Genomic DNA, 25,716 nt, shown 5'->3' with positions numbered 1-25,716 from the left:
TGCATGACAATTCTGAATTACAGGCAGCTATTCCCACAGCTCCACTTCAGTGTGATGAATGGCCCCAGTCTTGTTCTGGTGGGGAAGTTAACATTACATTCATGAGATACAGTTAATGGATCTGAGACTAGAGAGCTTTTCCACTGAATGCTGAACATATGGCGCTTTGTTCAGGACACACATGTGAACAATGCACAATGTGTATGGCACATTTATCCTTTTTAGTGTTTGGCAGTGGTTCTTCTAGGAGATTGAAAATGCTGTCCATCAATTTGTTCAGCAAAATTGTAAAGTTTCTACATCAAAGACGAAACTGTCTTATTTCAGTGTTACACCCTTTGTGTGAAAACTGTGTTCATCCCATCTTATGAGATCAAGATCTTAATTTGATAACGTGATCTTCCCATTATGAGAAAGCTAAAAATGTGAAACAAATCTCATAATAAGAAACAAAGAGTTCAGTCACTACTGGTGGCTGTTGATAGTGTAGGATTGTAAATCACAATGTAGATCATCAAATATCTTTTGAGCATCAACTTAAGGCTTAGGAAGATACAAACTAACTGACCAGTCACCGCTTTGGTAGTTGTTAGTGTATAAAATATAGAGTGGGTGGGGATACATCCTTGAGGCAAGAGTTAAATGTAGAAAAGTGTATAAATTAAAGCCAGACCTGAGTGTGGGGGTCTTCCAAATGTCAAAACACATAATTTAACAAGCTTTAGGGGCACCCTCGGCTCATTTACCTGTTCTCTCTCCAGTGGGTTCCCTGTCTGCAAAAAAAAAAAAAAAGAATAGGCTTAATAACCAGAGAACGGCTCTAGGGGCATCCAAGGCTGTGGAGGTTTCATATTTAGCAGTGGTATGCTTTCCAAACAGTTTCACATTTGATTGTTGATGAGATGGTACAAAAACAAAAAGTGGAGAAAATTAGAAAGCTGCTCTACACAAATTTTAAGCACCCAGAAACAGATGCTATCAAATGTGTTACAAAGAGTTATGTGGTAGAAAAGCTTTCTTGGATTATTTAGAAATGCAGAATGAAACAGCTGACTGTTAATTAGAACAGCATTCAAGTATTTTTCTCTTGTCCTGATCTCAGTAAGAAGTTTCACACCTTTCCAGACACCTCTTACACTGTTACCTCAAGGCTCTAGTGCAGTCATGTCTTTGTATCTCAGTTTGGCCTATTTAATTTCTGACTTGATTTCTCTCCCTTCATTTCCCCGTACTGTATTACACAACCGTTATTAAAACCGAACAGATGAGGCCCTTAATTGCTTTTGTGACCCAAGGTTTATTACAAAGGAAAATCTTAATTTGTTTACTGCAGATCTCAGGCACCTAGGAGAACAAAATGTGCTGACATTTAATATTTGTCACATTTGTCTTTTGTTAAAGGAGGATTTGAACACTGTCCAGTCTGTGCAGTCAAAACAGGGCTAAAGGGCGAGAAAAACAATTTTCACCTGGATTTTTTTTATGTTTTTACCTTTCAGCACTCTCTTGGTAAAAGTCTGCTTCTCTGTCTACAAAATAATGTTTTCTTTCCTTTTCCTTTTATTGAAGACAGTACTGCACCATTAATGGTAGAAAACATCTTTTAGATATACTTCTTTCACACTCAGGCTCTTTGTTTGATGGTGGTAAAATGGCATGATTGGCAATAACACTGCTGGTCAATGCTTTGACTTGGGGGTCAGAATCTCCCATTAGCGCCATATATTGCCACTGTGTTGGGTGTGGCAATCCCGATGTTGATTTGTTATGAATGTTGTACTGACAATCTGCAAGGTTGTCTGGTGCACTCATGTGATGTCCAACTGGTAAACAAGTTCTACCCTTTATTTGGAAATCTCCTGGAATATTTGGAAAAATAAATAGGAAAAAAACAGCAGCTGTATGCTATACAGTTTAAACAGTGACTAAAATATAACACTTACACCAAATTAGAAAAGCGTATATTACTAAATGAGTCTGATGAAGTGTTGAGCACAACACATTGCTCTTGATCATATTTTTACAGTTTTAGTGTGCTGCTTTTTTTCTGTAATTTTTCTCTGTTTACATGTTTATCTTGGAGTTGGCAGTACCTCCGCCCTGCAGTACATTTTGTACACAAAGGTTTTTTATGCCTCTGTGCTGGTGAGGCTTTATGCCGTATGTTTTCAGGTTGTGCGTCCATCTGTCCGTCCTTTCCATTCTCTTGAACTTGATATCTCAGGAACACCTTGAGGGAATTTCTTCAAATTTGGCACAAACATTCACTTGGACTCCAGAATGAACTGTTCGGAATTTGGTGGTCGAAGGTCAAGGTCACAGTGACCCCAGGCCCATCTCATTTTTGTGAATTTGATATATCAGGAGCACTTTGAGGGAGATTCATTACATCTGGCACAAACGTCCATTTGGACCCAAGGATGAACAGGTTAGGATTTGGTGGTTAAAGGTCAAAGGTCAGTGTTTACAAATCACATTTTTTACCATAACTCAAGAATTCATACACTAATTTCAACAAAATACACTTACTACTTTTTATTAAGTTCCTTCAAAGTCCTGAACTGCTACATGACTGTTTGGCAGAGGAATACAACTGTGGGGTGGTGATTCTAGTTTTCTCTCCTTTCTCTTCTATACCATGAAATCACTGTTGAGTAACCATAACAAGCAGTATGTTATAATATGATGCAATGATAAAATAAAGTAACATTTCAAAATTTTCCAGTGTTAATGCTTCTGCATGTTAATATTCAAGTCTGAAAGTCAGTGCTATAAGAGTATTAAAGACATGTTTTCATTGTATAAAAAAATCTGTGACCTTAGGTCTCTATTTTTTTTTTACAAGACAATACTTGTCAATAGTGTTTCCCACTAACACATAACACAGTTTATATGCCTCTAACACATAAACTGAGCCAGCAGAAAAGTTTATCAATTGTAACCTCTATTGTATTGTTTGTGTAACAATCTTTTGTTTACTTCTGAGATGGATAATGCAACCCAAATCATAAACAGTAGGCTATTAAGTCTACAAGTTATTAATGGCAAGTGAAATGACATTTTTAATGGGGTCCAGCTTTGTTATAGAATGCATCTGCTCTTGCTGCATTCATGCTTAATTAGTATTTCTTATGCTGGAGGAGATATAATTCATTAAAAAGCACTTCATAAATTAAATGGCGTACTGTAAATTAGCCAGTCTGAAGTTAGTATTTTGGACCCAGTGTTCTCCATCAAAACTCGGTGGTGAGCTGAGAGTTGAACTAAAACAGAATGATGAACTGTAACTGAAACTCTAAAACAAACAAAACCCCATCTTCTTAGTACATCACTGCACACTTCACCAATACCAAAAAATCTCTAGGTCTCAGTGCCCTCAAAGTCATTTCAGGGTTTGCACTTATGAATGAAATTGAGATATTCCTGCTCCTCAAAGCCCCTATGTCTAGAATATCCAGCATCACTCATTTACAACACTTTCTAAGTTTTTCTCTCAAATGTGAAATGGACAGTTCCCCGCAGACAAACATCCTTTTTTATTGGTTACACTCCTTGTTGGCCTGGGGAAGGTGTAAACATGGAGTCACCTTGCACTTTTTCCTTCTGTCAGTGTGGATTCTCACCAGGAGAGCATGACGTGTGGAGTTTTGTCTCTGGCATGAGAAAAACAATACAGACCTCCATATTGACTTCAAGTGCTGTTGTACTCAAGTAGTGGGACGAGCTGTAATGATGATTCTAATCTTCTTTTTTTTATTACGTAAATACTACCATGTGTTCTGTGTTAAATCAAACAAGGTAATTGGCATATTTCATTCTTCTTTGTTTGAATCCCCCCTTTCTCAGCTGCCCTCTTTTCATCTCTCCCCCATTTTACTATCTTTTTGCCTCCTCCGTGCCGCCTGATCTAAATTAAAATGCACACGCTGACCTCTGTGCCTGACTCTCTTCTTCTCTCCCCCTAATCTATGCCTTCTTCCTCACCCTCTCTCTGCTTCTCCCTCCCACTACCTCTCTTTCTTTTTCTGTCTCCCTTTTCTTGCAGTGTCCTGAGGGGCTGAGGCCAATGAAAGATGGCTCAGGTTGCTATGACTACTCCAGGGGCATTGACTGCACGGATGGCTTCAATGGAGGCTGCGAACAGCTGTGTCTCCAGCAGCTTGTGCCCCTTGAAGATGACCCCAGTAGCAGTAACGTGCTTATGTTTTGCGGGTGAGAATAGCTAACAGTAAAATATCGAAAGGTGTCTGGAGGTTGGAAATAAAGGTTCCTCATGAAAGAGTCTTCATGAGTGATATTTCAATCAAGAAACTGTTTCTAAGGCAAAGTAGCGCATGAAGGAAATAAGATATGTAAATAAGAAACAACCAGTGACTTTATAATCAACAAATCACTTCTATTTATGATGGAAGACATTTGTTCAGGAGTAAATACAGTATAAATAAGCTCTGTTTTAATTTACATACACTGTGTATCCTAATCAAAGAGGTTTTACAATATTACATTGTTCACAAGTCGCAATTTTGCAGTATTTTCTTTTCAATTCTGATGGCAGCCTTTTATAAATCCTTTCATATTTATATGTCAACTGTTTAAATAGTACAAATACAAGTGAGCATCTACATCAGTAGGTACAGTAAATTTATAGGGTAGGTCCCTCATTTGTCTGAAGAGAACCTTAAACTGTTCAAGGCAAGTGCACCAAGGATTAAACCTGAATCTTGGACCACACTGGCTGCACTTCCTGCACATTATTCAGCAATACATTCACTCTATGAACGCCCATCTCCTAATCCCACACATTCCACTGAGCTGATTTACTGTAGACTGTGGAAGCTTTTTTTTTATGCACCTGCGCTAGAACTAGATTGTATCATATGGCATAGTAATCTCCAGGGAGTTTCCATTTGAAAAAGGTTATTCTGTGGTTATGAAAGGCTATGCAGCTGATCACCAACTGTGGCATTCTAACAGTTCCCAGTGTTTATTTTATTTTATTTTTTAACTTGTAATCTTAATGTGTGGCAAGAAATCACGTTCCACACCATTATATCAGCTTTCTATACCCAGAGGGATGGATCAGAGAGTTCTGTTTGTGCTGTGTTTGCCAGTAATATTTCACAACAGAATTCATGGACCAGGCAACTTTTCATATTTATAATTAAAGACTGTTGCTGACTGATTACACTTTGTATTGTTGACAAGCAGTTGGCCTATTTGGAGATGATGCTCTAATAACCGAGTGAAGACTGACTAACACTGATTATAGTGAATTGAAAGTTGCTGAATCCATATGCCATTGTGGGCCTAGTGCTCCAATGACTTACACAAAGAAACTATGCATACCTGTATGAATCAAGCTCTTAACAACTTTTGGGTTTCCAGCAGCAGGGAACTTAACAGAAGGAGCAGATGGACAGGTGAAGGATATTCTTGTTCTCTTTGAAATGAGTCATCTCTACTATATGGGATGGCATAATGATAGGTTCCCTTACACTGTGGGTGAACAGGCCAATATCAAAACGCAGTTTGCAGCAATGTCCATTGTCCCTGATCTCTTCAGTACAAATGACTGGACTCAGTTTTCAATAAGGATAAAAGCACAATGGCACATGTCAAGCCATGACCGATTCTTTGTTTGATCAGAAATAGCTGGCCTTGATCTGCGGCTGGGCGAACTGTTGGTTTACTGGAAAGGGAAATGGCTTTGCCTTAATGCCACAGGAGGACACTGCACAACCAGGTCTGTTGGATTTTCAGGACAGTGTTGCCAACAATAGCAGAGTCCTCCTTCCCACTGAGGCACTGAGACCTGATCAGCTGCATGAGTCCATACCCCAGCAGCAGCTAACAGCTACAGATATTCAGCCTTGTCTGTAAGGGAGGACTGCAATTAAATTGAGGAGATGTGATAATTGCAACTTATTACACAGTCTTCTGAATACTGCCCCATTAGAATCTGTTTCAATACTGTCTCCAGCAGAGTGCCTGTGTCCACAGTCTGTACAGTGGCAACTGCAGGTATACTGCTTTGCTAATGTAGAAGGCTTTTTCAACAAACCTATTTAAGAGCCAGATTCTTCAGTCTTCTTCTTCTTCAGTCAGCCAATATATGTATTTATGTATTTGCAACTTGCCAAATATGTAAATAAACAACATATCCTTATGGCGTTAATAGAAAACATAATCTCGTTTTTCAGTTTTGTAATATCTAGTAGACAGGGTGGAAAGAAAAAGACTAAGACACGGGTATAGTTTTTTTCTGTTTCAGCATCAGTCATCATATGGAAGAGTATTTTTTTAATCTGTAGATGGACGGATATGTAAGTGGAACCATTTTTATTTGGATTCAAACAATGTCAGTCTTTCAGAACTCTTGTTTTGCATTTTTCTTTATTGTCAACCTGTAACATTTGTGACACAGTTCACCTTACAATGTTTGGCATCCTGCCAGTAACTATACATAGCTATCCTTTGACCTCAAAAGTAAATAGGCTCACATACATTACATATTATATATTGCACTGACAGCTTTTCCCATCTACACAGGTGTGTGCAGGAGTACAAACTTGCAGGGGATGGGCGGTCCTGCCTCCTGCAGTCAGACAACTGTGAGGGACCAAAATGCCCAAGGCAGGATGTCCACTTCAATGACACCCTGTTTGGTGAGATGCTGCATGGATACAACAACAAAACCCAGCAAGTCAACTTGGGACAGATATTCCAAATGACCTTCCGGTAACTAGCATACAAATATACACATTTACACTTACATAGATGCATAACAGAAATTATTTCCATTTAAAAATATCATTTATTTTCTAATTGTTAGTGAATATGTGAGAATATGTGGTTCTTACCTTTTATTTACTGTCATCCATGATATTGTTTTATCTTATGAGTTTGTGCTTGGTTCTTTTTATTGCTCTTTGTCTCTGTTTTCAAAGGCATTATTTTATTATTTCCATCCACAAGTGTATATTACATTTTCAATCTTCCCATGAGACCTGTTGTTTCTCACCTTAACTGTTTACATTTTTCTGTGTCTCGGCAGACACATCATCAGGGGCTACAGTCGTCTTTTATCAGTTTGGGTTGTAGGAGAGATAGAAAGGCTTGAGATCTCAACAGAGCAGCTCTGAGAATCAGTAGTCAGGGTTTGCCACTGGGATGCTGCATCTGTATTTGCACAGATGTGTGTGTGTGTGTGTGTGTGTGTGTGTGTGTGTGTGTGAGAGAGAGAGAGAGAGAGAGAGAGAGAGTGAGAAGGGGATGAGAGAGTGATGGCTGAGTGAGGATTGAGACTTATCCCATGGCAGTTCTCCCTAAACTGTCTGCTTTCTGAAAACCTGGCTCTCTCTGATAAGTCACATGCTGTTTGTGGTGAAATGCTCCTGTAATCACAGGGAGATGATGAGGGTCTATCTATGCACAAATACAGTACACACACTGAAAAGCACGCTGAACCTTTATCTCACTTTCTCTGTCTGTCTTTTATTTACTCTCTCTCTCACACACACACAAACACACACACACGTACTATTTATCTTCACATTTCTTTCAAGTAACCATAATATGCTTTTCATCTGTTATGTCCTATAGGTCACAATGGTTGCGCTTTGTGTGCTGTAGATCAGCGGGGTCAGCCCTGTATTTCTAGAACATGCATGGCGCCCTAGATTAACTGTTTTACCTTTATAAAATGGTGTATGTAAATGATCATAAATTCATTTGGGATCCAGACAGATTTTATTTAAATGTATGTGTAATCGAAATTTGATAATACTGCGATCTGAGTTAAAGCGCATTCCACATAACCTTGACATCTGTTGTGAAGTTTTCTGACATAAATTTTCTAGAAATAGGTACTGTAATTTCACATAATTTATCAAAGTAGTCTGCAGTTAATTAGCACTTATATTAGCCTTAGCCTAATATTATTTTACTCTTCACACGAATGTCTTTGAGATGAAGTCATTCCAAATAACACAAAGTTGAATTTATTATGGTTTTGATACACTAGCATACTCTTGTGTCTGCATCTGTCCTTGAATTTGCCTTTGGTATGCAGGTGCCTTTAACCCTTACTGCATGTATTGACTAGAGTGACTTCTTTTTAAAGGATGGCCAAGAAACATAAATCTTTCTCAGAGAATAGAAAGGGAACACTGCCACAAATGTGTTTCTTTGTGCATTACAAAGATTCCAACCATTTAGCAGAGTATGCAGAACAGATTATGTCTTTGTATGGGTTTGTACTGAAGAACCACACAACATAAGGTGGGACTCTTTGGACTACTGATAATTGGAGAGCTATGGTATTTAAAGAGGGACTGGTAGCTATGATCACCTAAAGAACTAAGCTAAAAGGGGCTTGATGTCCATCTTAATAGAATTTATAGAGACAAAAAGAGACTTTACTGTCATTGTTGTGCTGTACAAAACAACACAACAAAATTACATTTGTAATTTGCAGTTGTAGGAATGACTGATATGTCTACAGCCTAATATGGGAGAAGATCTAAGAGCTTAATGTTTCCCAAAGGATCAAGAGGCTAAACCAGTTGGGAAGTACCTCTAATACACCAGCCAGGGCACAGTTTGACAGATAAAACAAAGGCACAGTTTGAGGATTTTGAAACCAGGGAAAGCCGACTGTCTTGATCCATTTGCCCTCAAGCAGTGGAGAGCACAGTGGGTCTTCTGCCTCCAGACTCCAGTTCAACACACTGGGTTACATCAAACTATGGCCAGTAGAGGGATTTGTACTCAAGCCAGGGCTCCAGTGGGGTTATAAACACGACAGGTTTTAAACTAGTCAAACACTGTGGCAGCCCCAAGGCTTGCAAGGCAAGCAGTGAAAGATCTGAGTATATTTATATAGGGGAAAAAATACATAGAGCACATGACGTACATGGAAAAAGACCCTAAATCAGAACGTTTCAGCTCCTGCTGTTTTGAACCAACCCACTCTCACAGCAGGTCTTGAAATAGTCACGGAATTTAATCTACTGATTCATGTACCTGGACACACATTAAAACTGCCGTGATAGTGGGTTTCAAATTGAAACACATTAACCTGAAAGTTGCACTGAATGTCATAAAAAGAAGGGTAACATCTCTTGAAATCACTGATTTGGCCAGAATTGGTTACAGTTTTTATATTGTGTTGAAATCAAATTCTTAAAAAGTTGCCCCCTGTAAAAGGAGAGAAGTCATATGTGCATTAACTTTTCCATTTCCAGCATTTAGTGATTGCCCCACCACTGCCCAGCCAAGAATTATTTGGCAAGGTCTCAGTCCACACCCAGTGGAACAAAGCACCTCTCTGGTCCCATCCACACTTTGCCAACTTCCATCTCCTCTGGAAGCTGTAGTTCTCTTTGTCTCTGTGACAGACATACATTCTACTGTATATCACAACTCTAAAGATGCAGTCCAGTGATTGCATTAGTCTTAAATCTCCAAAAGAAAAAAAACAACAAAATGTGGTGATGCTGCAAAAGAAATACTCATTAACTAAATAACAAGATTTACTAAATTTACTACAACCAAAAGTTGGCTGTACCTGAGAAAATGTATTTGTTCATCTATTACACGTCTCATAAAATTATAATAGGGCTAAAGATGGAGTCTGCCTACAGTCTCAAGGTAACTCCAGTCAAATGCACTCAATAAATATCTAATCAAAATTAGATATTCACTGAGCACCAAGTTGAAGTATAATGACCACGCAGTCACAGCTCGCCATCCACCCTTTGTCTGGCCTTATAAACTCGTCTGGTATTGTGGTTATTTATCTTTTTAAGAATGTAAAGCACTGCTGCTACATTGCTTATGTTTTTGTGGTGCACTTATACTTAATCTGCTGTGAGATTCCTGTAACATACAGATGAACAAATTTTTCTCCTTCTCACCTCACCATCATTTTATAACACCTGTTCAATTTGCACCTGCTCCTAGAAGCTAGAAAAATTTCCATGCTAATTGCGAGGTGCATTCTCAGCCGCACATATCATGTTCCCTGCAGTTAGAGGCACACTTGACTGATTACATGCAGATGACAGGCAAAGTGCACTTCCAGGCTGATGTGCCTTTTTGGATAAATAACACACGTCTCTAGGTGCAGAGTGCATCTGAAATGAAGCGCAAAAAGCATTTATGCAAACCCACCTACTATATACAGTTCAGCAGTTATTGGAGCAAAGAAAATAAAGAAAGAAGTTACTCTCTGAATCCATAATTGAACTCAGCACCAAATTAGGGGAAAAAATGCTTTATTTATTGTTCACCAGTTGGTATTTTGTATGCCCCATTGCACTTCCATCTTTGTTTTATGAGCTTGATCAAATTTATTTCAGTTAACATTTTGAAAGTTACGTTTTTCTTGAGCTATTCATCATTCTAAGTCTAACCAGACAAGCTAAGCACACAGGAGTATAATACTTGACTCCCAGTGCCTCTAATTAAACGTGTATTACCTCATGTCATCTCACTAAAGTACTCGTTCTGCTTATCAAATCCACTGTGTCTTTTGTCAAAAGAACAATAGCTTTGTCTTCAGAATGACTTGGTCCCGTAAGATTCTACTTCACACTCAGCACATAGTCTCTGATTATTCTTTGTAATATGTTACAGTTTTTATCCTCATCATTTTGTCCACTTTCCTCCATAATGCCTTTCATATGCAGATGCAGGTCTTATCACGCAGCCCTGCATCCGTTCCTTTCTCTCACCTCCACTGTCTACTCACTCACTCCCTCTCTCACACCACCCCACTCCTTTGTATTAGCAGCTCAAAGTGAAATATTAGATGATTGAGAAAAATTATGTGATTGGAGTCACAGCTTCACCGATTGTGTTTTAATGTTCAATAGTATGTAGTATGTGATTCATGACTGCATTCCATGCATTTTGTTTTAAATTGATCTCTCTTTGGACAGCCTCCTGAAATGGATCAGGGGAATGAATTTTGCAAACTGCTGTTATGAAATTACAGACATACAATGTCATGCTGGAACGCATTTAGGTGATATAGTTATATGTGTTAAGGTGAATGTTGTAGCTGTGAACAGTTCCATTACAGTTAAGATACGAAAACAGAATCTTCCCAACAGAGAATGCATATGTAGTTGTCCAATTTTTTTTTATTTTCTGTTTGACAGCAGCTCTCGTCTTTCAGATATTTAAATGCGTACCATCTTCTTCACCCAATTTTCAAATCAGTGTGAAGAAAAACACTTATTTCTCCTGTTCCGTCAGTTTTAGTTAGAGTTCAATTTAGTCCTTTGTGGTCTTAAATGTACAGTAATAACATCTTGTCACTCATCGACACGTGGATACACACGTGGATACACACATGCACACACACGTATGTGCATGATACAGGGCTTTAAATTGAGATTGGGGAAAAATAGCAGACAGGCAGCATTCAGTAGTGGTCATTGAGTGGACAGATACAAATAGCCAGGCGCATATACTGACACTTTGATGCACTGAGTGGTACTTGGCATTTTTAAGCATAAAATGGAGGAACACATACAAAAGTCTTCTTTCGTTCCTCGCAGGCCAGGCAAATTTCAACCTTTAAACTGCCCACAGAACAGGTCTTTGTACCAGATCTAAAATAGTCCCCTTGGAAAACCCACCTCGACCGAATGTATATAAATAATTTTCAAAAAAGAAAGGAACCTGATACAAAAGGCACCTGAGGAGTGTTTGAACCTGATCTGAAAAGGCCCGCAGGGGCCCACAGATAATTAGACCTGATCCAAAATGTGATCGACCTGAACAGACCCCACGAGGGAGTGAATACAAACACTGACAGCAGCATGATGCACCACCACCTAACGAGCAGCAGCGGCTGGAAAGAGCAGCAGTACATATCATCATCCCCTGCACTTCGCAGTTCACACACTCTGTCTCACCTCAAGAAACAAGCAATCACTACATGATCAGAGCTGAGAGTAAGTCCACTTGGATATGCTCTGATATTCAACATATTGACATAGAGACCTGAGACCAGCTGCAGTGAAAGAGAACCTACACTGACCCAATAATTGATAATAATGATAATTGTATTTTGATAGAAAACACAATTAGATTAAAATGTGCCAAAATGTCATAATGAAAAACATCATATCTAGAAACATGATCACATTTGTCTTCTGTGAATGTAAAATACATTGAGATAGACAATAAATATTTTAACATACACACAGCCTGAGAGACTGGTCCTGTCCACATCAAGCTGTTCACATTTTGATAGACAGGCATTCTGTCCAGAGTATTTCCCTTCTATCCAAAAAGTTTCACAGCAAGAATGCACCACAGTGAACGACTGTTAGAAGTTTGAGTTGTGACAAATGAGAAGCAGTGGTTGAGAAGGAGAAGAAAACGAAGTTTCACCTACTTTGTGAAGGTGATGCTGCCCCCGTTGTCACTCTGATGTCGAAGATAACTTTTTACAAAAAGGAAAAGATGCAGTCGGGAAGAATCGAGACAAAAGTGCTTTTGATAGACACTCAGCTAACTCCTCATCACTGCTCACCTCTCAGACTAAGACGACGTCACAACATGAATAATTTGTGAATCTGGCAGCGCACAAGGCTCACGGGCATAAACACAGCCACATTTACACGTTCCCCCTGTAATTTTCAGTAATTATCTCCTTGGTGCACACACAGTAGCTTCTACTGGGGAGTTGAGTCAACAAACATTATAAGGCAATTTCTTCCCACATAATGAGTAGCCATGAGACAGTGAGGCAGACTGCTGAGGTGAAGGGTTAAGCTGCTCAAGGTTGATGAGAAGATTCTTAATTCTCTTCCTAAAATAAGTGCTCCGCTTGCTCCCTCTTTTTTGAAGAGCGCCCAATGTTGAATTTAGCATTTACCTTTTTATTCTTGCCTGCTTACATATGTGTGTGGGTGTGTGGGGCGGATTGGTGAACTCACACAGAGGTGTGTGTGTTTCTGGGTAGTTCTGTGACTGTGATGTTCTGTATTACTGAATATGTTTATGCATATATTCAATGACTTCAGTCGCCATTAACTTCACTCGCTAAATCTCCTTTCTGCACTTTACACACATATTTAATTGCTTTTAAATAAATTAAATGTGACCTGTTGACAGAACAAATGGACGGCACCTCAGCACCGAACACTGAAAACTGGGACAGTATATTTTGTAATTCATTGTAGTAGGTGTAGTTTAAAGGACCACTCTACCATTTATATGTATGGAGGTCTGTTTACTAGGCCCACTCAACCGTTGAAAGCAGTTGTATAATGTTTTCTGTGGCTCTGGAAAGAGTTTTCTGTAGCTGAGATAAACCCTTATGATGATATCGGTGTTATCTCTGCTTGGGCTTGGAAACTAATTTCTTTTACAGAAAGTCTGTGTTACAAACTTGGATAACATCCAGATACAGATTGTATGTTAATACCAGGTGTAAAGGGGGTCAAAGAAATCACAACAGCCCCTGCCACATGAGGACTGGCAATTCTTTTTTAAATATATCTCTCATCAGTCTTTAACCAACTTTATTCTGTTTAGATCCCCATCAACTTCCACAAAGTATTAGTCTCCAACTTTAATACTAACTTAAAGTGCAGTAGGAAATTGCTTTATTCTGGTATCCCCTCTACATCAAAGAGGCTTTTTAATTTGCCTTTTACTTTTACAAATGCAACATGCCTAACAGCTGCTGACAAAAGTGTCGATTTTCTCGGATGCTTAATTTTTGGTTAAAATGAACATGTGATCAGTTCATTTACAGGCTTAGTTTTCACATATGTGAACATGTCATTCCTTCACACACCCAGCACCAGCTGACTTCCTGGAAAGTTTGCCTCTTATTCACACATTGATGACTTAGCAGCGGGAATTTAGCAAAAAAAAGTTGAATGTGTGAGAGGAGGCTCTTAAAGCCTCAGTGATTCCTCCATCTTTGAGACTTAGAATACATAAGGTAGTAAGCAAGGATTGCAAAGGCTCTGCGTGTGTGTGTGCTGAAATGTTTGTGTGGGTTTGTGTTTACCTTTGTGTGGGTATGTGTTTGCTTGTGTGACTCAGTGCACATGCATACGTGTATGTGATCATTCCCGAGGCAGTCGCTCTCTGCTCAATAACTCTCATGGCAAGGCAGGACCTAATAAACCCTAGCCTAATATCAGCTAATGTCAGAGAGGCTTATAGCTGACTACCTGCTGTTTGACTGGAGAGAGAGAGAGAGAGAGAAGGAGAGGTGGACTGGTGGAGGCAGCGATAAGGGTTGAGAAGGAAAATGAATAGGAAAATAAATGAAAAGAGAAAGGGCTAAATCAAAAGAGCAAAGCTGAGCAAAAGTTAGAGCGCGAGACATTGGGAAAGAGTAAACTGTGAGAGAAATGCAAAAGAGGAAAACACAGATAGCAGTAGTACAGCATTAAGCCTGCTGGACTGTGAGGCACACATCACACACAGGTGTAGCTAAACCACACAGGAGAGTAAATGCATGCACACTGAGTCTGAACACCAAAACTCCTCTCACTTTATGCACCATCACATTATTGTTTCATTTGTTGCATCAAATCAGTTATCACCCATCACCCATATTGACAGCAAATACTGGTCCGCCTGATGTGGCTCCCAGCCCCTTTGGCATTTGCTTTTTGCATAAATAGTCATTTAAAGAGACTGCATGGAGCTAAATCCTTGTGTGTGTTGAGTTTTTTATGTGTTCCATCACTCTGATCAGGAGATTTATAGATGATGTTGTTTTGATGTCCCATGCTCAAGAAAGTGTGTTACTGGAATCTTCGCTTACATAAATTAGTTTCAGTGATCATTTTAAATTTAATATATACCAAATACATATTCTGAATATAAGAAAAGACGTGGATACGACTACTAACTTGTATAACGGAATATATGACGGATGTGTCTGTTTACGTGGAAGCTCATACATTTGAAAAAAAGCTTTGCCTATCAGCCAACATAGCCATATTCATTTATTATTTGATATGTTTTATGAAAAGAGACAACAAGTAGATGACCCGTTTAGGCAGAAACAAATCCCTATTCACTCCTAGGCAAAACATGGGGCATCATTGCCATTTATGCAGAATTTTTTTTCGTTCTGGAACTTAAATGTAAATGGTGGTGAAATTGTATGAATACCTGTTTTTCCTGTGTAGTGTAGTTTCTTCCTGGACCTCATTCTGAAAGGCAAATATAGGAGTCTGTTCTGTACACAGTGCAACTTTACAACTAGTTCTATAATTCCCCATGGTGAGCCAAGATGTATTCTGAGGTGTTTTCCAAATCATGGCTGTTCCTGTCAGGAGTGTTACTGTGTAGTGTTTACTGTAGTGTCTTCTAGTCCTGTGGAAGGAGGTGTGTGAATCTGAAACTGTTGTGACAGAAAAGTTTGACCATGCGGTGACTGTTGGCTATATCCCAGGATACATTAGAGATATTGGAGATGGCCATTGTTGACTTGGTTTTCAGTCATTGTCACTTACAGTAAGTCAGCTGTTCAGAAAACACACTGAGACAGGCAGAGAGGAGGAGGAGGAGGAATGGGAGGCAGGATCACAACTGCAAAGAGGAAAGCTAAGATTTGTTATGTTGACTGTAATCCAATGTGGAAAGTATGGAAATATGTTCACCTGCTCGAATTTATCACATACTTTTCTTCTTATCAATTAATAAAGGTCTAATAATATTTATAGATGGAGGGAGGATGCAGGGATCCAGCACCATATACAGGCAGAAATTCATGACTCAGATGTTTATTTCTTTTTTTTTTTTTCCTTTTTTTGTTTTTTGTTTTGTTTTGTTTTGTGTTTGCCACCTGTGGTCCAGCAAATGTAGTTTCACATAGTCTTGTTAAACTAAAGTGCTAATTCATTCATTTTTTATTGATTAAACAGCCTCTTCATTAGTCCACTCAGAGACATTGCAATTACACAGAAAATTTGACAGCATACTCAATTTATCTTGTGCATGTTTTTTTGTAAAAATCAATCCCAAACTTCTCTCTGAAACATTTACCTTGCAAAGTTATACATTTCTATTTTACATAAATTGTACTTTGGGAACAACCAGAAACAAAGACAATGATTTTTGTGTATTTAATTAGCTTAGCTGGTGATGCTTTTGTGTAGTCGTGCTAGACTGATAAAATCACTTGCATGTGCAGCGGCCAGTGAATCAATAGTTGACTGGAGGGTGAAAAAGGAGAATATGCAGCACAAAGCATTAAATCCTCATCCTTGGACTGTGATGGAGTTGCCTCACAGGGGGTAGCTAACAATGCCAGTCCTCCAAAATGGCTTCAGCTGCCTCGCACTTTCATTGAAGAAAAACTGCATGTAGTAATTTGTGGACCAGGGCTAAGTCCTGAATCAGTGGCTAGATGTTTTTAGCATTGATTAATGAACTACTAATGCCGCAGTGAACTGCAGGGTGGCATCACTTGTAATTTTGTATCCCTTCTGGGCTACTATCTGTCTTCACTCTTCCCCCTCTCCATCCTTTTCTCCCCATCATCCTGCCCTGCTTTTCCAAGATTGTTGCCTTGTGCTGTAAATTTGCCGTTTATAAATTATTCATTAATATCAATTCATAAATAGCTGGCAGTTCTAAGCCATTTTTCAGTTTTATTCAACTGTATAAAGTTTGCTACTAAGTATTCACCCACACTCACCTCTGCAAGGCCATACTATAAAGCAGTTAATTACCACTCCTGTGATGTGATTCCCCGTTCCTGCCTTTCAAGACGGGACTACAAAAACAGCTCTGCTTCAGTTAGTCAAATCACATTGATAGACAGAATACCAGATAACATAATAACATTTAATCAGGCCTTCATGTCAGTCATATCACTCTGTAATTACACTGTAAAATAAAAGAATATAAAGACTGCCATGCTGTCTTGGCCCATTATTGCAGATCAAATACAAAATGACAGGACTGAGGAAAAATTATGATGAGACTCCTCAGTGTCCTTTGTGCATCCTTTATGTATCAGGATGGCAGAAAATAAACCAGGCCTTCAAATACGTGGGTCTTCTTTTGGTAGATGAAGGATGTTGGCCTTAGTGATGGATGCACACAGCTTGTAAACAAAGATACAAACTTACACACCCATACAGATGATACAGACTTGCACTAACGTCTTCTGTCTGAGTTTCAGAGCAAGATTTTGTCTTTGTTCTTGTTTTATTGTGCAAAGACTCCCTGTTGTGAATTTCATAGTCCATAACCACAGTTCTGCAAACAAAAAATCTGAAGAGGCAGTTTATTGTATTGTCTTGATCACAAAGACCAAAAGTAAATAATTTGTTGTGTCTTTTGCCTGTTAAGTTGTCTTTTTCTGTCAAAATAGAAGATAGTGAAACTACTCTGCCTCTTAATCACTGTGCAAAATGTTGTAGTTTGTTGTCCTCTGAAGTGTTTCTCTGCTTTCAGGGTGATGACACGAGGGTTTCTCAGGAGCTGAATTTTTAACTCCAGCTTAGGGATCCTCGTAACACTGTTACATCCACGAGGGAGTGAATACTTGAGAAAAAGGAGACAGAGAAGGAGAGGGAGATAGAGAGAGACAGAAGTTTGTTAGGATGGGTACATACAATTGGAAGAGTTTAAAGAAAGTGAAAAAGTGCAAGTGGAATAATAAAAAGTAGAAAAGCAATGGCTCTAATCAGTTCTACAGCTAGCTTGGCTGCGTGACCTCTCACTCTGCATTACCAAGTTTCATCTCTATGGTAATGCTCCTGGCCACCAGAGTTCATTTTCACAATTTCCTAAGGCAGGCCAACAGAGATATCAAGGTACAAAAAAATGCCCAGGCACACTCATGTTGTATTCCAATTGTACGCACAACCCAGGGGAGTAAAAGTGAGGTTGAGTGGTTTTGTGCAAGTGTCTGAAGGGGAGAGAGTGACAAGAACAATGAGTAATGTCATATTATACAACAGGAAACATGCTTAACACATTTCATATCATCCCACTCAACAAGTCTGCATCCCTGCACCAAGGCATATTTTAATTTTTCAAAGCTTTCTGGCTAAATTAGATGCCATGTGAAACATGCTAAATGTATCTGACAGGCACCACAGCAATAGTCACTGATTCTGACTGGCCGGGCAGCACCCTGCTAATTAAGAATTAGTCAATTGTCTACACTGACGCTCACATACAAAAACAAATGTACTGTACATGCACACAATCACTCACGTACACAAACTCCACAGTGTGCTCTCTATCTGAGGCTGTTTCATTGACAGCATCACCTCCCAAGCCTAATCAATATTGGCCATGAAAAGTCACCAGATCTCCTCCTCTCAGTGGAATCATTTATCAACTGAGCTGTGGCTGCAGCTGTAATGAGAGATTGTAACATAAGTCTCAAGGTAAACATCTCTGATTGTTTTACGAATTAGCCTGTTTTTGGATGCTGTCCTTTAATAACTCTTTAATTCTTCATCTGGGGGCCTGCATCCTAGATGACACTGGGTGCTTTATCTTTGTTATGAATCATCTGACTGGCTCTACTCTCACCAAGCGTTTATTCAAATAACAGATATTACAACTATTAAGCATATTACATGCAATTGTATGGGCTACCCACCCCAGACCTCATAAATCTTTGATTGTGCAGTCCAACAAATTGGTGGATAGCTCTCAAGGGCAAGTGTAGCGACATTTTCAAAGCAGCGGTAGGGAAACGACAGGAAGAGAGCCAATGGGATTGATTGATTATGTGATAGGACACATTAAATGTTTAATGTGGAAATTATATGACATAGTAATATCATTCAGGTACATTCATTTACTAATGAATGCAGATGTCTTACATTTAAAATTTCCTTTCTCTTTTTTTCATCACTCAAGGGTTGATTCCCCCAAGTTGTACCTAAATTAGAAAAAAACTACAACACTAAACATTGTTTTTGTTGACAGTTTTCATAGGGGACTACCGTTTCTGTTTAATTCCTCAGAGAACAATCCATAGCAAGTTCTGTGGGATACTGTATTAAGAGTCATCGGGGCATTGTTTGTGGAAACACATAAATGTTGCTGTTGGGTTGTAATTTGGGCAGAAATCTTGGGCTATGCTAATAAAGTATAAACTGTTCGCTCGGTTGGATACCATTACAGTTAAAGTAAGTGAGAAAATCTGTTTTTAGGTGACACAGCCCTTTAAACTATTTGAGGTGTACTGTTGTAGCTTGCTAAAATTTTGGTCAAATCCAAAGGTGTTTGGCGGTACTTGACATTGTCACTCAGCCTCTGTATTCTGTATAAGTGAGCATTCTAAGCTTTGTTTTCAGTTTGCCCATGCAATTGCCTTTTCTTGCATATTGTGCATATTTTGTGGTAGAGACAACTGTTTTGAACAAGGCCGTTTTTCTTTTGTCTGTGTTGCCTTTTGTTGCACGCTTCTCTTTCTAACACTGGGTAATTATCCCATTTAGGGATGAATCCAAACAGCATGGCAGCCATAGAAATTACAAACATGCTGTGTCATGCTGGATGTCAAATTTTCTGTCGGTTGTTTTCTGGCTCTCGTGTGTATGTGGAAGGAGAAGATTGGAGGAGACGACTGATGAGTGCACGCCACATGAGCACAACTAGTATTTTCCAATTGCAGCTGTGTCATGGTATGTTTTAAAAAAGTATTAAACCCTTGGTAGAACATCTTTTTACATCTTAGAAAATGTGGCTAGAGATGTAGCATTGCAGATTGCATTCCTCATCGTTTTTTTCATTTTATTTTCATTTTGTAGGCAAATCGTGAACTCAGCTTTTGGCAGCATCATTTCACAGTTTTTTTGCCACACTTTTTTTTTCTGTTAGTTGTTTTCTTCTCCTTCCAGTCATATGTCAAAAGCAGAAGCAAGATCTGGTCCAGGCTGCTTCTATAAGACGTTTTTCGACCGTAAAAGATTGACATCGCTCAGAAAAGTGTTTCCTTTGTGAAACTAGAAGGGATTTCTCTTCTTCTGTATTTCAGGAAAATGCATTTTCTTTCTCCCTTCTGGTCTTCTTGCATCCACTCTCACACCCTTTCGGCTTACCCAGAATGTTGCAGCCCTGTTTGTCTTCAGCTTCCATAAATTCTCCAACACAGCCCCTCCCTCCTATCTGCACTGCACTGGCACCCAGTGGCTGTTCACATATGGTTCAAAACACTGTTGTTAGCCTACAAGGCTACCAAGGGCACAACACCCCCATATCTCCAGATCATGACTCAACCTTACAATCTCACACTTAGCTTCTGATTCACTGTCCCTCCCTTCTCTGTGGTGAACTGGCCATTGCTCTGCCCTGCCCTGACTCTTCAACCCCTCCTCGGTTTAGACTCTTTTCTCTTCTAGCATCCCAGTGGAGAAGTAATCTTTTCACCTCAGTCAGAACCGCAGTCACTTCCCATCTGACACATTCTTAAAACTCTCCTCTGCTTCCGGCTCACCTCTGAACTCCAGCTCTGTGCCCAACCTGACTCCTCATATGCTGCATATCTGTTACACAAACACTTACATACGCACAAAATAGCCCGACTTTTGTTGATGTTGTTAGGGTGTAATGTAATTAGACAGATACAGACATATTTTTATAACAACTGCTGATAGGAGGATCTCACCTGACACTTCCTGCAGTTAGTAATTTAACATTTTTCATTAACACTCTGGAATATCCACAACACTGTGCTTTATATCATTTTTGTGCTTTAGTTCCCACACACATTTTTCTTCTTTGAGTCTGAGAAGAGAACACTGCACATAAAGTGCTGTAACATAAACACACAGAAACACTAATGTTCCTGGACTAATCCTGATACCATTAACCTTTCCTTTGGCACAGAGAAAGAGCAGCATCTAGTGGTGAGGAGAATGATTGGGATTTTTTTTTTCTGTTTTCTCTGCCCCTCAGTTGGTTATTTATTTATCATTACAGAAAATGCAGACACTTTGATTCCACAGAGTATCCTAACTTTTTCATCCCAATGTTATTCTACAAGTGGTCATTAAAGGATGCAGAAGTGCTAGATTATTTAGACTGTGTAAATGGAGCATGACTTTAAAAAGAAACAGACTGGCATTAAAATTTGGATGAGGAAATATATTTGGCCTTCAAACCCAGCAACCTTGGTTCATAATTGCCAGCTCATTTCTGCTAAAATTAATTTTTAATGATAAAACCTTACCATTCTGGCTGCTTTTACCTAAAAGCCTTACTTCAATCTTACCCTTAACTGAGGTTATTTACTTGCCTAAATTTAATACAAACAAAACTGCAACCAAAGTGCTGTCAAAATTTCCGTTTCCAAGATATTCCATTTTAGGGACTCTTCTCAACACGGCTACATCTAAACTGTTCATTCGGAAGTGAACATGAACGGTGAAATTATCATTTAAGCTGTCTTCTGTCTGGTAGTTTTTGAAGAGCTACTTCCTTGTTTAGCTTTGACCTAAAAGGGTTACATGTCCTCAATCAGCAGCTGAGTCAGAACAGAGACCGTGATAATCAGAATATAGCCTTTGTAAGCTTGGCACCAAGGATTTATATGTATATTCAATACTCATTTCCTCTGGGAATTGGGGACTTTGTGTTAGTGCTTGCATCAGACCACAAAGGCAGCTTCTAAATGAGTGGAAACAAGCATCCTGCATGGTTTACAGTTTCCTGAAAGTTAGGTTTCCTTAATTGTCAAAACCCAGGAGGGTTAGTTGTCTGTTGATCGTCTGGATGCATGTGTAATTCATTTTCTGATTAGATTGGTTGGCCGTCCTACAGTTGTTTGTAAAACTGAATTTCTGGCTTGCAATGAGATGTAAGTGACACAGTGTGCCCTCTAAGTGGTCTTTATACCACATTTATAGCTGTCATTTTAGCTATTCATAGTTTTTAGCAAAATTTCACACATTTATTTTTTGGTGTTAACCTCATATTTGGTAAATGAGTCAGAAAACAGCGAGAGGGAAAAAACTGACAAGGAACCCAGCAGTGGATGGCAGTTTCCAACAGAAACCACTATTGAAAAACACCATTAGTCTATATTGTTGTCGTGATTAGTCTTAAGGTTGTAGATAATGAACTGCGATGTTGTGGAATGCCAGTGTAGTTAACACGTAATGACTATGGTTTAATGTATCCGATCAGTGGTGCTGTGTGGGGTGGGATTTCTACATGGACATTCTCTCTAAATAGCACAAGAGCCAATTACCTTGGACAATGTTTAGATAAGTACCACTCAATATCAGTTACACAGTCACAAACTTAGATAAATGTACACACTCAAACATATGCGTGAACACACTTGTTCTCACACATGCACAACCACAGACACAGGCATTTGAAATTAAGTGACTTGCAGATAGACTTGGATAGACAGACACACATTCAAACACACAGAGGGAAGCACAAAAACATTTTTCTAAATTGACTTGTAGATAGCTCTCATCTGTGCCTATCACCAGAATGGCTATGATTTGGGAGGAGAGAGCAGGTGTAGCTGGGAGAGTGAATAAGAGACAGAAGAAATATGGGAGGCAGAAAGCAAACCTGAAAGGGTTACCGCTGGGGACAAGGCTGAGCAAACAGCGAACAATTGTTACGCTCTACCTGGGGAGAAATTCTGACATTGATGTCTGGCTGTGAAATACAAAAAAACAAAAAAAACAAAACAATTTGCATGTGAGACTTGAGCTCGAGTATGCTTTAATAATCAGATGTATCTTTACTGTGTTTGATTTGAAATTGTACACACAGAGGGCACAAAGAGACATGGAGGCTGAGAGAAAGGGAGACGAGAACTAAGAGCGTGAGGGCTTTAATATATATGCATGAACTGGTCTTGAACATTTGTATTCATCCCACTAGATATAATTTTATTATACACTGGCCGGTGGAGCTTGTGTTTTGGAGATTCTCATTCAGATGGGAAGAGTTTGCCACACTTGTAGACTCAAGTAGGATAGGAGGCCTGTTTAGCCAGGAGGGAGCCCAGTGTCCACTACTCTTAATGAACACACATGGGTACTGAATGAAACATGAGTAAATACACAAGTTTGTTGGCATTGCCCCTGAAATTCCAGGCTCACATATGTGTTCTGGTGAGGTTGTTAAGCATGATAAGGTTCATGGTGTGTGTGTGTGTGTGTGTGTGTGTGTGTGTGTGTGTGTGTGTGTGTGTGTGTGTGTGTGTGTGTGTGTGTGTGTGTGTGTGTGTGTGTGTGAGTGTGAAATAAGCTTGGTTGATAAAATAATGGTACCTGGATAGACTATATATTGAACCAGGAGTGGGTCTTAATCTAGAATTGCTAAATCTGGTTTGAAAAGTGGCTTGCGGAAACACATTTTAAATTTGGTTAAATTGTTAAATCACTTTAGATTCAATTCGGCCCCCTGTGTTAGTCTTCATTGATGCCAGCGTGTACACACAGCTCTGGCCTGAGCTGCTTATAAGAGATAGAATATATCACAAATCAAAAAGCACATAGTTTAAAAGAATTGGAGAAGTCAAATCAGATGAAATTCTGAAAGCAGAAAAATGTTATATATCTGCAAAATTTATAAAGTAGTGTCTCAAAACAGTGTGACAGTGAGTGAGAGCATGCACAGTTCCATGACCTTGAAACTGAAACAGCTGTATTGAATTCAGTCTTCATAGATTTTATAATTTATACCCCAAAATGTTAAATGCTGTAGGCTGCTTATGTGTTCACTGATTTATCTAGTATTAGTTTTTGGTTTTTTTTTTGTTTGTTTTTGTTTTTTTTTAATGTAGATATTTAAACTCATGACAAAATCCAGCAGATTATGAGTCTTCACACTTAGCCTTAGCCTTATCAGTGCAGGAAAAGCACAGGAGTAACTAATAATGATAAAATAATGATGGCTCTTTTCCATTTAAGTTTCAGGAAGCAATATAAGTGGGCCAGCACACACATTAGCATATCCCTTGTCCTGGAGCATGTAAGCAGAATACAATCATTATTAAAGTTAACAGTCACACCTGCTTTTAAACAATTCAAAATGTCTCGTTAAGCCAAATCTGTGTTATCGTTAACATTACTCACTGTAAGGTGACATAAGTTAGCCATGGCCAGCTAACAGCTAAACCATATCATTACCATTTGTGTAGAACAGAGATGGTCTTTCTTGAAGGACAAGCAACCGACTCATCTTGTTAACCACTTTGGTTTGTTTGGGTTGTCGAGTTACAGATAAATGTCTCTTCCTCTAATGAGCTGTCAGCAGAATAGATGCTTCGAGCCCCCTCACTGCCACATCCACACACACACACAGAACATAAATGTGGTCTTTTTACAGTGGTAAACAGGAATCTTCAGGATTGACACTTTGACCACACTGAATTTGCTGTCTCACCATTTAACCTCTGCAGAAAGGAAGGGAACATATGCAACAAGAATCTGCACTCAAGGACAGAAGAAAAAGGAGGAGGAGAAGGTTAAGGACATTGAATAATATTAAATGTGATCAGGCACTGCAAAGATGTGAAGCACTAGTCTTCACACTTTTTTTTTAATCCTCCAAATTGACTCAGCTTTCTGTTTTGTTTTTGGGCAACTCTGAGGTGAACTGCTGGGTACATCACACTCTTTTACTGTATATTTTTCAGCCTCAGAATGTGATTGGGTGTTGTGCGCAAAGTGGCTAAAGAAAAGGAACTCTTGCGGTGTGTCAAGGACAGTCCACATCTGGGTTTGAAAATCCATAAACCTACATATGGTCTTGGTCCACACGCCTCCAAAGGTTCTCTGAGCCTCAGCGTGAAGCTGGCTGATTTAATTTAGCAATCAATATGTTTTCTGTGAGCATAAGCCACGGTAATCTTTTTATAGCACCTCTTCTCTCCCCTTCTCCTCTCATCTTCTGCCCTTGAGTCAATCCTTCCACTCCTCCATTGTGACACCGAGGCTGTGATTGCGTCTAACAGGCTTTGTGGTTAGACGAAGCAAAGAGAGAGACAGAAAGGGAGGAGCAGGATGAAAAATTGATATCAAAAAAAGTGAAGGTACTACACCCCTTGAGTCTCCATGGCACAAGGTCTGCGCTGTGAGACTTGGTCCCATAAAAGTGGATTATGGGAAAAAGGTTGCTGCCACTTGCCATGCTCTCAGAATGCAGCAAGACAGCTCATTTTTGACAGGAAATGAACCGCACCTGCTTTGGTTCAACCAGAACAGTCTATCTCTTCAACAAAACTGGAGCTCAGCTTACACTATCTCTCCACTTGTAAGACTAGTGCTGTTTATTTTGTGAGTAATTGGTCCTCAAAAATATCATGGAGGTGCAAAAAATTTAAAAAAGAATTGGAATGCATGCTTATAGCTAATATACTATGCAAAGTATAAGCTCTGTGTGCACTTATGGGTGTTCTTTGTTGTGTCTTGCTATAGCAAAGTACATGTGTGTATGTCTTCTCCTGCCCTTCCCTTCCAACATTTCACAGTTCCTCTCTTAGTACCGTTGTTTCTTGTACTTATCGTCTCCAAAGAGGTTCCAAGGGGTCTCTTCTTATCTTTGCTGCAGCTCTCTGTTCTGCCCTCAAACTGGGGAACACAGCTGTTTCATTTATTGGGCTGCCAAGCATCAGTCATTCACACACACACACACACACACACACACACACACATTTGGCCTTGTACCCATGTTATTGTTGTTTACACAACCAGTGAGGAACTCTTTCATTCTGCT

General features: G+C 39.3%; 1 protein-coding gene across 2 annotated transcripts in view; it reads left to right on the top strand.

Moving 5' to 3' along the window:
- Positions 1-25,716, top strand: part of LOC121195502 (astrotactin-2-like) — a 234,233-nt gene that overhangs the window by 151,487 nt on the left and 57,030 nt on the right. For both annotated transcript variants that reach the window (XM_041059005.1, XM_041059003.1), the window contains 2 exons: positions 4,046-4,212; positions 6,550-6,738. In XM_041059005.1, coding sequence (XP_040914939.1) covers positions 4,046-4,212; positions 6,550-6,738 — 356 coding nt within the window. The remainder of the gene's footprint in view (positions 1-4,045; positions 4,213-6,549; positions 6,739-25,716) is intronic.

The sequence above is a fragment of the Toxotes jaculatrix genome, chromosome 16 (genome assembly GCF_017976425.1).
Source record: "Toxotes jaculatrix isolate fToxJac2 chromosome 16, fToxJac2.pri, whole genome shotgun sequence".
NCBI lineage: Eukaryota > Metazoa > Chordata > Actinopteri > Toxotidae > Toxotes > Toxotes jaculatrix.
This window is presented reverse-complemented; position numbering and strand designations above follow the sequence as displayed.